This window comes from Buteo buteo, unplaced genomic scaffold (assembly GCF_964188355.1).
Source record: "Buteo buteo unplaced genomic scaffold, bButBut1.hap1.1 HAP1_SCAFFOLD_547, whole genome shotgun sequence".
Taxonomy (NCBI): domain Eukaryota; kingdom Metazoa; phylum Chordata; class Aves; order Accipitriformes; family Accipitridae; genus Buteo; species Buteo buteo.
Window position 1 is genome coordinate 7,677 of NW_027439669.1, and position 11,942 is coordinate 19,618.

General features: G+C 46.9%; 1 protein-coding gene across 1 annotated transcript; it reads right to left on the reverse strand.

Moving 5' to 3' along the window:
- Positions 1-852: 852 nt before the first annotated feature.
- On the reverse strand, positions 853-11,012 carry LOC142028522 (ankyrin repeat domain-containing protein 26-like). The gene is made up of 11 exons (XM_075022343.1): positions 10,781-11,012; positions 10,558-10,628; positions 9,952-10,092; positions 8,430-8,605; positions 8,137-8,230; positions 6,541-6,675; positions 5,369-5,481; positions 4,798-4,939; positions 2,646-2,927; positions 1,710-1,945; positions 853-1,003 (listed from the first exon to the last, which is right to left on the reverse strand). The coding sequence occupies exons 1-11, from the start codon at positions 11,010-11,012 to the stop codon at positions 853-855; spliced, it is 1,773 nt and encodes a 590-aa protein (XP_074878444.1).
- Between the last annotated feature and the right edge of the window lie 930 nt (positions 11,013-11,942).

An 11,942-nucleotide genomic window follows, 5' to 3' on the forward strand; every position in this document is an offset into this window, starting at 1 on the left:
AACCATAAGAATTTAAGTATTGTTCAAAATCATTTAACCACAGAAGTTTTGACAAAGATTGGTAGTCTTGTAGTGTTTGTTTTAAAGGCTAAGGAAACCGTTATGGACACCAGCTTGCTGCTTGGAAACACCTGAGAGGTCAAGAAGCGGACGAGTGAGGAAGACTACGAAAGACCACCAGAGGACTCTAGAAGACCACCAGAGACCTTTAGTGCGCCTGCGTGATGGACATTAACGTATGCAAATGATTTCCTGGAAATCTGATGAATATGTAAATGACGTCTTTGTAATCTTATGAATATGCATAAGTGAGTTCAATATAAGGTGTATTGTTTTGGTTACAGGTGTGCGTGACCTGGGTCTCCCTCCGGGCCGACGCCCACTGCTTGAGTAGCCTGCTCGAGCTGGCAAGAGGAAGACGGGGCCTGCACGCCCTGCCGCGCCGCGCTCCTGGTCGCCGCCGCTCCTCAGGGCCGTTCAAATCTCCCGCCGTTGCACCGGCAACGCCCGCGCCGCGCCAGCCTCTCTCGCGAGCGCCGCCGGCTCCGGCCGGTCCCTCCGCTCTTCTCTTCCCGCCGCTCCCGGGCCTCGGGAACCTCCCGGTCCGCCTCAGCCTCACGCTGAGCCACCCACTGACCGTCGGCTCTGCTGGCCTCGCCGCTGACTGACTGCTGCTGACTGTTACGCCGCGCTCAAACCTCCCGCGGTTGCCCCTGGCAAGGCCCGCGCTGCTGGCCTCGCGCTGACTGAGGCCTCTCCATTTCAAAATTCTTACCGTAGCCACAGAGGCTTCTACCCTGCTTCTTGACAATCACGCGTCCCCAGTTTGGCTTAGGAAGCTTCCTCCCAGACTTAGTTGTTGCCAAGATGTCCCAGTTCAGTTGAATACAGACCTGGACTTGCAGCCAGACCTCCACTGACACTGCTGCTCGCAATTAAAGGTCTGCTGCTCTGGCGCTCCGGAAGGAGCTTAGCTCTGGCTTCTGCTAGTCTCTCATTAGCTCTGAAACATTCAGAAGCATACAAGGAATTATCTTTGGTAATGACACTTTTGCAAAGTCGCCCCCCAGGTCTTTGACTGTTCTTCGACTTCTGAAAGTGGAAGGGATTAAAAGCCTCTAAAACAAGACTACAATTTGATCTGAAGTCTTTCTTTGCAGAGCGCCTATTTCTAGGAAGTCACACTACCTGCAGGGAGCAGTAAGAGTTACCAACACTTAGGACTTCTCAGCATTAGGGCTTCAAAACAGCCTGTGAACGCCATGTGTTCACACAGCTTCTTCTGAAGGGTACGTCACCTGCATAAGAACTCTGGACTATCCCTCCTTTCCCAAGGAAAGCTCAAAACTCAGACATGCCGCTAAAATGGATGCCAAAAAATTTTATTTTTTTTTTTTACTTCACAGAATCAAATTCTGTTCTCTGAAGTGCCTATCCTTATTCAAGCAATAAAGGACATGAAATTTATCTTTTCTGCCACACATAGAATACCCTATTAATGCCATGATCAGTGGTGTTACTGCTGGAACACTAAAGAGAAATGAAGACAGTTCTCATGAAGGGAAAGGGTCTTAAGCTACTTTCCTCGCAAATATGCCTTCTTATGCTTATATACATAATGCTACCAGATGCAGAAGAGGGCTTTTAGGAGGAAAATGCATGAGGAAAAAGTAGTATCTTATTACCACTCCAAAAAAGCATAAACTTACCTTTCCAGTTTACTTTCTAGGAATCTTCTTATTTTTACTTCCGCCTGGTACAGCTCTTTGTACCTGTCCACTTCTGCCTGCATGGATTCTTTTTGAAGAATACGGTCTTGCTCCATATTTTTTATCCTGTCCAATCCACATTCAAGATCTCTAATTGTCTGTTCTAGCTGGTTTGTCAGTGAAGCGAGACGACTGGCTCTGGTTTGTTCTAACCTGTCCTGGGAGGCTGCCTGCATCTGAAGGAGATAACGCACTTTCAAGCACTGCAAAGAAGAAGAGAGCTCTCCCTGCCAGTCAATTGCACGTACCCAGTTTCAAGGGGCCCAGATTTACTCACTGAGGCAACTGTGCCTCCTTACTACCATCAGCAATCAAGGCGGAACCCTGGAACTACCACATTAAATAGTTCTTCAGAAAGAGCCCCCCTCTTAGCACTACTGTTCATCAAAGCTACTAATGAGAGAACACCGTCTCTGTAGGACAGGGCATAAAGAAAAGGATTCCTCAAAGAAATTATAAGGATCCCTCATCTCCACCCGCCACCCCGCAACTTTGGTGACTTCTTTTCGGAGCACTTTTCCCCGTACAATGGCAGAGGAGGACCTGTATGCCTGGCCATGACAACTGGAAGTGACAATACCCATTCAAGGATGAACACGACCAGTGGACAGTGATAACCTCCCCCCCACCCAAGAACTGCAAAACGGAAATCTGTCTTGGGCAAGCTTTTGATTCAGGAACCTGCAGGCACATTACACACACATGAAAGCACTCTTGCCCAACCATATTCTCTTCTCCCTCTACTGCCCTCTACGAAAGACAGAAGTACAGCACTAACAGACAGAATCAGGCACCAAAACTAAAATACTAAAAAAATGACAACCACAACAAAAGTATGCAATAGAGACTACAGACACACGTGAGAAATTCACTTGCCTGCAAAACCAGATTGACTTCTTGTAGTTTTTGTCTTAACTCTTGTTCGGCTTGTTCTTCCATCTCTCTTTTATATTGTTCTAGTTGGCTGCGATCCACCGTGTTAGTCTCCAAATGAAGTTTGAGGTTAGCCAGCTCTTCTTTCAGCTGGCATTTGCTCTTCTCCAGTTTTTTATGGTTCCCACGCATGGTGGACAACTCTTCTCGCAAATCCTGATTCTGTGTTTCTAGCTGCATGCATTTTTTAGACTCTATCTCCAGCTGCTGGGAAAGTTCACCAACCTGTAGACAGCAAAAAAAAAAAAACAAAACAGAAAGAACCCCCAAAAACGGGGAACTCAGATCTACAATTACTCAGTTCTGTGAAAATCAGTAAAGGGGTTGGCCATCGAGGCTGTATTTACCATCTGCTGACTCAGTATGAAAACCAAAGTGAAAGCAGTCTCTTCTTTTCAAACAAGAACAGCTTTCGCAACATTCCTGATAGGATTCCTCAGGCTCCCATCCTTTCTCAGTTCTTCTGCAGCAGGTATCAAGAGGACCAAGAGGTGCCAAACTAGCAGCATTTCACGCATAGGGCTAAGTGGAAAAGCACTAAGGCTATTCTTCCATGAGATGCTCATATGCTCACGGGAAATCACACACCCCCATACCTAGCCACCTTCTGGTTTCATCAGAAACAACACGTGTCATGCTTTAGAGGAATTTTTACATGCTGTCAAGACAATCAAAGCTTCATTACAGAACGGAGAAGACAAGAAACAGATGCTCTTTTTTTTCCATTACACTGAAAGATTTGTAAATAGTGGCTCAGAACACAGCTTTTACAGCGGTGGTGGAGGAAGACATATTCTCTTTAGGTCAAAGCCGCAGTTTGTTTTCAAAAATTTGCAGGAAATATCAGACTTTCAGTAAGTCCCAACGGTCAACTACAGCTCTATCTTCCTCTTCCCCCCTCCAGAAACATACATTTTCTGTACCTGTTGAAGATAAAACATAACACCCTGTCTTTTTTTAATAAAAGTGGAGGAAACCAGCATACTAAACACTTGAAAGAATCTTTAACAAAGTAGAAACTTGAGACTTATCTAAAACCGCCTAAATGTAATGCCCTTCCCTGTCATTCGAAACAACTCTCCAACAGAAACACAAACCCACTACTAACTTCTGGACTAAAAATGAGCCACTGCAACGGCAGTTGACTCATTCTACAATGCCTTCCAAACTCGAACGTAGCTCTGAAACATGGCTGCTCTAGCAACAAATCTGAGCAATGAGCGGAGAAGTAGATAAAAGGTTACGTGCTACTGAACAGCCAGAGCAACCTCAAAAGCACTTCTGGGAACTCTACTTCTGGGTGCCCATGACAAGGGAAAGATGGGCCAAGACAGCTACTAGCGAGCAGTAAGTTACAGAATTTTTTCTGCATTGCCTCAACTGCATCGTGCCCTGGGAAACAATGACACTGTTTAGAAAAGCAAAACCTGAACTGCCTTCTGCCCAACTCCTGCCTAAGACAGAGCTCAAGCGGTGACCTTGGGCGAAGCCAACTTCATACAGTTGTTCCCAGTAATGGCGGTGTTAATTCCCTCTCTTCCAGAGAAGGAATTCCTCTGTAAGACCTAGAAGACGCTGCCATGGCCTCAAGCTGCAGCCAGGCCTGTGCCGAGCCTTACTGCTCTCAGCCCTGACCCTCACCCATGGACGTGACATCCTGGTAGGACTGCAGTCCCTATGGACTGGCCTGGCGATCTGCACTCTTGGCTGACCCTGCTTGCTGTCACCGGACCTATTCCGCTCTTCTTGGTGAGAGCCTGTGGGACTGCCCCTGAGGTCATGGACCCTGCCAGCCTTGCTGCGACTCTCGGCTCGCCCTTCCTCTACAGAACAGCCTGCCCTTCATGTGCCCTTGCAGATACTGCTTTGCACATTATGTTTTCATCTCTACCCATAATGATAACTACATCGGTATTAGTTATAGACATCTACTACTGTAACAGTAGAAGGAGCATCAAGAAAAGGCAGTTGCTTCCAAAATACAGCAAAGAAAAAAAAATCACCAGCATGAAAAGTAGTACAGGGAAGGAATAACCCAGGTTTTTCAAAAGAAAAAACACCACCACCAAGAAACCCTAAACAAAGCAGAGCTCACCTTTGTTCTTAATCTACCAACTTCATTGGCCATTTCGGAATACCTGTTCTTCATTTCTCCCTGCAAATTAAGCTGGGACTCCATCTCTTTCTCCTCATACGCCCTTAGCTTCTTCGTAGCTCTGCTCAGAAGCTTCTTCAACCTGCACAGCAAATTAGTCAAGAAAACAACGAAGCAAAGGAACAACCGGCCTTTTTCACATACTCTTACGTAAACAGCGCAGACATGGCTTGCTTCATCTTTAACGTGCTTTACACACCAGCAATTACTGAGAAAAAAACAGCATTACTGTGCTGCAAACCCCTTGAAAGGTCCAAATTTCACCTGAAAAGAGGAATAAAAGACTTCCTCCCCCCCCCCCCCCGCCCCCCAGTAGAACTGCACAGCAACCTGCATTTGCAGTTCTTTTGGCAGCTATTGAAAACTATGGACTCATGCACAGAAGCGCCCTGCAAGAACTAACACGGGGCTTGAATTTTCTCACAGTTACATACACCTATTTTTACAGTGAAGTTCAATAAAGCTTGACTTCTACTCAGGGAGACCTCTTCACCATACCAAAAAGCCGTACCTCTCACAGTCTTTCTGCAGTTCGATGTTTCTTTTCATTTCTTGGTCCAGATGCAGTTCGACTGGGCGTTTCAACTCTACCAGCTTCTTCACTTTCTTTCTTTCAGCCTCACACTTTCAAAATAGAAAAGATACATCACACACACAGCGTAGGAACAGTATCTACGCACAGTATATGCATCTAACGTTCTCCACAGAGAAGCTGCAGTACGCCTCTATCTGTTAGCCAAGTTCCACAGAACGCCAAGGGACAAAGTTCCTGAGAACATTTAATCACTTTGGGTTTGACATCAAACAGGCCAACACCTAACAACAGAAACAGACGACCCCACTGAGGCAAAGGCTCTTCTAACACTTGAAGGCAAAAAGGTGGAAAAGATGCTGGAGGACACTTTCGGCAGTTCCTCTACTCATAACAGGGATTACGTAAGTATGTACCTCATGGGAGAACACAGATCAATCTAAAGCTTTCATGGGATCTTCAAGGACCAGCAGGCAGGGGCTTGCAGAGGAATTTGATCTTTTGCAATTCTTCAATGTTTCATTTCCCTCTGCTATTGCCTCCCTCTCTCCTCTGGGGGTATTTACTTATTCACATCTTGTTCTGCCTCTTGGTGTCTTCTCAGCCAAACCAGAGGAGAGCTGGCAGCTCTTTTGACTTTGTACTTCCATTTCTCCTCTACAGAAAAGGAGAAAGGGGAAAGACTGCCCCTTGGAAACTGGCAGCCATTTCTTGTTTCCCAGCTACTAGTTCATTTGCCCAAAATTCCTTCAGTACATTTTTCTGGAAGGCTTTTAAGCTCCCACTACCCTGAAAACATGCAGCAGCTCCTCCATACATTGCACTGGAAACATGAAGCATTTTAACCCTGCCCAGAAACCAAGGTGTCAGAAGATGACCCGAAGGAATCCAAGAAATAACTGGGGAACTGCAGCCTTGCTCAATGTGCTCAACTGATAGCAAACCACATTGGGAACTCTTCCCAACAGAACCACTCCAGAATTTACACAAAGATACCCAGCTAGCTTTTATTTGCTTCCTGGCTGATACCCAAATCACAAGATACTCACAGCCTGAACGGCAAGGATAACAGAAAAAGAAGAACTCAACAAAAAGGTAGACACAGTTCTCCGGGGTATTGGCTAGGCACCCAGAGAATTTTCTGGGCTCACCTGTTCCAGGAGTTCAGCCTTTTCTCTGTCAAGCTGAGCAACAAGCTCTTCAAGGTGGGATCTTGACTTCAATTGCTCTTCCCACATGCTGTGGGAGTCCTTTGATGTCCGAGGCAGCACATTCTGCTTTTGCATCTGTGAAAGCAACAGCGGCAAAAGAAAAAACTCAGGTGACTGGAAAGGCAGCACTGCAGTACAAAGCAGTAACTTAAATGGAAACAGGTCTAAGCTCTCCTCTCCCCATCCAACATCTACAGTTAAGGTTAACACGGAGTGTAGAACACACCTCAGGAAACATAACCCAGAGCAGCAGTTGAAGCTGGTGGAAAGAATGAACACCCTAGAAGTGACAAGATGAGGTTGCAGCTTTGGGGGATAAGACGACACGCACACACGCGCACACACACACAAGATCACCCTGCAACTTTCTTCCAAAGGTCCTCCAGAGTTCCTAACGATACGTACTTTTTAATATAATAATTCCTCTAGTGCCCACCACAGAAAATACCCTACCCTCACGGCTTCTGTAACAGCTCTACATCTCCTGAGAGCAAGGAAGTGCTCTGCCCGCTACTGTGCAGCATCACCTCACCTAATTCGTTACCTTAGCTCCCTGCATGGCAGGACAGTACCAGCACCTGTTCGCAGGCGGGAAAGGAAGCTAACATGGTCTCAAGGGCAAGCTGTGACAAAGCTGCAAAGGTAACACGGACCTCCCAGGTCCAGTCTCCTCTCTCAGCTTTCAGCCACAGATCTCCCCCCTGACCACAACTTCCATCCTTTCTAGCATCTGTCATGGTTTAACCCTAGTAGGCAGCTCAGCGCCACCCAGCCACTCACTCACTCCCCACCCCTGTGGGATGGAGGAGAGCGTTGGCAGGGTAAGCGTGAGAAAACTTGTGGGTTGAGATAAAGACAGTTTCATAGGTAAAGTTAAAGCTGCGTGTGTGAGCAAAGCAAAACAAAGAATTCATTCCCTACTTCTCGTTGGCAGGCAGTTTTTCAGCCACTTCCAGGAAAGCAGGGCTTCATCATACCCAACGGTTACTTGGAAAGACAAATGCCATATCTCCAAATGTCCATCCCTTCTTCCTTCTTCCCTGCAGCTTTTATTGCTGAGCATGATGTCATATGGGATGGTCATTTGGAGTCAGCTGTCTGGCTGTGCCCCCCTGCCCCAGCTCCTTGGGCACCCCCCAGCCTACTTGCTGGCAGGGCAGTATGAGAAATAGAAAAGGCCTTGACACTGTGCAAGCCCTGTTCAGCCATAACTAAATCACCCCTGTGTTGTTAACACTGTTTTCATCACAAATTCAAAACACAGCACCAAACAAGCTCCTATGAAGAAAATGAACTAGTGTCACATCCTCGCATTTTAGAGCGTTAAGTAGGACTTGCCATAGTAGCATGGGAAAACTCTCAAAACCAGAAAGCTGGGGAATGGACCAGGCTGCTTTCTGAGCAGCCTATATTCACTAGAATGCGGGGACTGAGCTCCCCATGGCTCTCCAGGAAAACCTCATCCTAAAATTTCCCCACAGAAGTAGGTAACTAGGCTCAGGAGCTCACAAAAAGGGAAGTTTGTGACCAGCTTACTGAGGCAGAGGCTTGCAGGTCTCTCTGAAGGGCTTCAATCCTATTGTTTTGTTGCTGGACTGTGGCTTCCAGTCTGGCATTTTCAATTCCAAGGCTTAAAAAGAAATACAGGTCTTATGAGGGAAATCCGCCAGAGCACCAGCTCTGAAAGAACAGCGTGAAACAACATAATCTAAGACAAAAGCATCCTTCAAAATCGTATATTAACTTGCTGTGATGCAACAAGGCTATCCTGTTGTTTTCACACCATCCCAGGAAGCGACAGACGTTGCTGCACCGTGTTACTCTCTTACTGTTGCACGCAATCTTCCAGTTGTTTTATAGTCGTACTAGTCCCAGAAGATGCCAACAGGAGGTCCTGCAGTTTCTGCTTAGAAGCTATTACTTCCCTTTCCTTATTATCCAAGGCAGTCTTCAAGTCACGAACACAATGCTCAGACTGAAGATGCTGTTCTTTCAACTCCCGCAACTGCAAAATCACAGGAAGAATCCCCTGTAGTCAGGTGAGCTTTTATATAGAGGGGTCAACTGCTGCTGAAGAGTTCAAGGGCTGCATATATCTGCACATACCCTCTAGTCAAACAACTGTAATCATTTCAAGTACATTCAGACCTGCACTTGTACTAGCAAATGAGCACAAACGGTGTTACTTCATCATCTTTTTTACTGGCCTCTCCCATCCCTCCACTGATTTCCTATAGCACAGTTCTAAGCACTGACACTGCCCCTCCTACCCTTTCAGTGACTTGTGACACTCTTTGTATCCACTTGTTTGCTCCTCCATTGAAAAAAAACAAATTAAAAAGTTCATCCTTCTCCTAAAGTGACTTCACACCTCCCTCATAAGGAAATTTAAGGTGATTTCTGTTTCAGAACTCCGAGGCCTCTATGCTTCAGTTTTCCTAAGAACACTGCAAAAGGTGGTCCCCGCCTCAGAAAGGAGCTTACAATGCACTTGCAAGAAGGCTGCTTCAGGATGGCAAATTACGGCAGGGCCAAAGAAGGGGGGGAAAAAGATGCTGAGATGCTGCTTTGCAGATACAGTACAAACACACCACCTGCAAACCAGCTCTTCTTCTTGCTTAGTTCAATCCACATGGTTCTGATACCCGTACTCTTAAAAAAAGCCCAAACCCCAAACCCTAACATCTGTTTCAAAGTTCCTTCATCCATGAAGGTGGCTCACGTTGTTTTACACACCGCGCGCCCAAACAAAGACAAGGACTTTCACACATATTTAGCAACCTACAAATAAGGAACATCTGTTGTATACAAACAGAAGACTGTAAAGAAAGAGTGCAATATCTGGAACAGGGAAATAGTGGCTCAGAGCAGGGGCGAATTTTGAGAGAGAGCAAACCGCTCTGTTCGTACCTAGCCACCAGAAGGCTGCTCCCAGCGCACTGCCTTGCCCCTCCAGCTTGCGAGGAGCTCCCCAAAGGGCCAGCTGCGTTTGTCACCAGGGGAGGGGCGGAAGAAGGGAAGAGAAAGGCCACTGCTGCAGTACTACCCCAGAGCCTGAACAAGAGCCTCTGCTGTGGCGTTGAGGAGCAAGATTCTCTCCTACTTGCAGCAGAAACGAACTGGCTTTTTGATGATTCAAGTAATGCTAATCTTCCACTCTGGAGGAGGAGGAGGAGGCAGCCACCTGGCTGAAGGTTTTACTGGCTTCATCAATTATGACAGGGGATCACTGTTAACTTCCTTAGATCTCTCTCCTACTGGCTCCCAGAATACTGTTTTGTCCTTTTTCACAATGAACGGGAAGAAACAGCCACCCAGAGGTTTATTCCTATAGTGACAGGCTTTCCATACCTCAGCTACAACCCTTTCCAATGCCCCTTGCAAGTGCAGGTTGTCTTTCTCCAGGGCACCGAGGTAGCGCATAGTAGTAACTTCCGGAGAAGCTTCTGACATAGATTGCTTTTTAAGAGGACTGGCAAGCTTCTGCTGCAGCTGTGCGACACAGTCCTAAAGAAACGTGGTTACACGAGCACAAAGAATTCGATAAGAACATGAGAATATGAGGTGTGCTTTTACTTCTTAGGTTACATAATTAGGTCAGTCTTCAGAGCAGATTTAAAGATAAGAAATGTTGCCTGCCACCAGCAGGCACCTGCAAAACTGATGACCTCTCTCCATCTTTCTCAGCTGAGCGCCTCCGCAGTACTGGGGGAAGCAGGGGAAACTTTAGTGCTTCTATGCTAGAGACGAAACTCAAAGGCCAGTTGCTATGAGACCCAGGTCATTAGCTTGACCTGCCTTCGTCCCAGTCCTAAATGGACAGCTGACCAAAAGCCCAAGTATTTCAAGGGCCCCCAGTTACAAATGTGTGGCGGGAGCAGCAGAAGACATCAAAACCCCAGAGGGAAATAAGCCCAAAAGCAAGCGAACCAAAGGGGACCCCACTGCGTCCCTCACAGAAAGGACCTCGGAATCCCCGGAAGATTCCGCATCTTCCTCTTGCTCTGCTCCTCCCACTGGCAGGGCACCTACAAAAGAGGCAAGAAGCGACACACTGTGAGTGTTCATCTCACTCTGCTTTTTCCCATCATCCAAGCCCAGCATCCAAAAGATGAGGAACGGTTCTACTACGGGCCGTAGTGATTTTCCTCATCGGCTCTTCCACAGTTAAGGATCCTACCTTCGCTGTCCTGAGCAAGTGCAGCCCTTGTAAAGTCAGCAGTCCTCACAGGGCACGAGCTGCTGAGAACTGCCTTGTCTGCTACACCACCTGCAGAAGAGTCTTCCGTGTTTTCACTCCCCGTGTCTTCTGCCAGCAGCTTACTAAGGATATATACGGAAAGAGGAGACACAGAGTTGGTAGAAACAACCACATCTTTGCATACGTGCTTGACTAGGACAGCAACGGCCATTCCTCACCCAGCCGCTCCATTTTTGTTGCCAACTGAGAAACGGTAACACCCCCACCCCCCCACCTTACTCTGGCACTACTGTTCCGTGATGAAATATCCACTGCAGCCTTGCTCATTCTCTAGATGCACATTGGTATCTGTGAAGCACTTCAGCCCTGCTGGCTACACTCTAAACTGATCAACCACCTCTCCCTAGGGAGCACTACAAAAATTAACAAGTCCTCTGGCAGATTCACATCTAACTGCAAGGGTGCTACGTCCGCAGGATGCTACATTAATGCTGCAGCTGTTCATGTCAAGCCAGCCTACAGTCTCCTCAAATGCAGTCCTGACTTGGAAGAACTTCAGAAATCTTGATGGTTAGTCTGAGGACCTGAGAGTTTAGACAGCTCCTAAGTATGATCAAAAGGCCAAAGACAACTGCGGTTGCATTCTAAGCACTGCGTGTGTTAACTACTTTGAATAGGCATTCTCTTCTAACAAACCTGAAAGCGAGTAAATTGGGGCTCCTGAGAGAGACCCCTTTCAGGTTTGCTTTTTAACCGTGTCGTGGTTTAACCCCAGCCAGTAACTAAGCACCACGCAGCTGCTCGCTCGCTTCCCCCCTACTCAGTGGGATGGGGGAGAGAATCGGGGGAAAAAAAGTAGCACTGACGGGTTGAGATGAGAACAGTTTAATAGAACAGAAAGGAAGAAAATAATAATAATGATAATAATAACAATAGTAAAGGTGACAACAATAATAACAAAATAGTTGGAATATACAAAACAAGCGATGCACAATGCAATTGCTCACCACTCTCCAACCAAGGCCCAGTTAGTTCCCGAGCAGCTATCCCCCCAGGCCAACTCCCCCCAGTTTATATACCGGGCATGACGTCACATGGTATGGAACACCCCTCTGGCCAGTTTGGGTCAGCTGCCCTGGCT

What these genes read in the sequence shown, in the direction of transcription:
- LOC142028522 (XM_075022343.1), bottom strand. Translation starts at nt 11,012, where the DNA reads ATGGCCGTTGCTGTCCTAGTCAAGCACGTATGCAAAGATGTGGTTGTT. An exon ending in TTGGTAGATTAAGAACAAAG is followed by an intron (nt 2,928 to 4,797) that starts GTGAGCTCTGCT and finishes TGCTGTCTACAG; the next exon opens with GTTGGTGAACTTTCCCAGCA. An exon ending in CTAGAAAGTAAACTGGAAAG is followed by an intron (nt 1,004 to 1,709) that starts GTAAGTTTATGC and finishes TGAATGTTTCAG; the next exon opens with AGCTAATGAGAGACTAGCAG.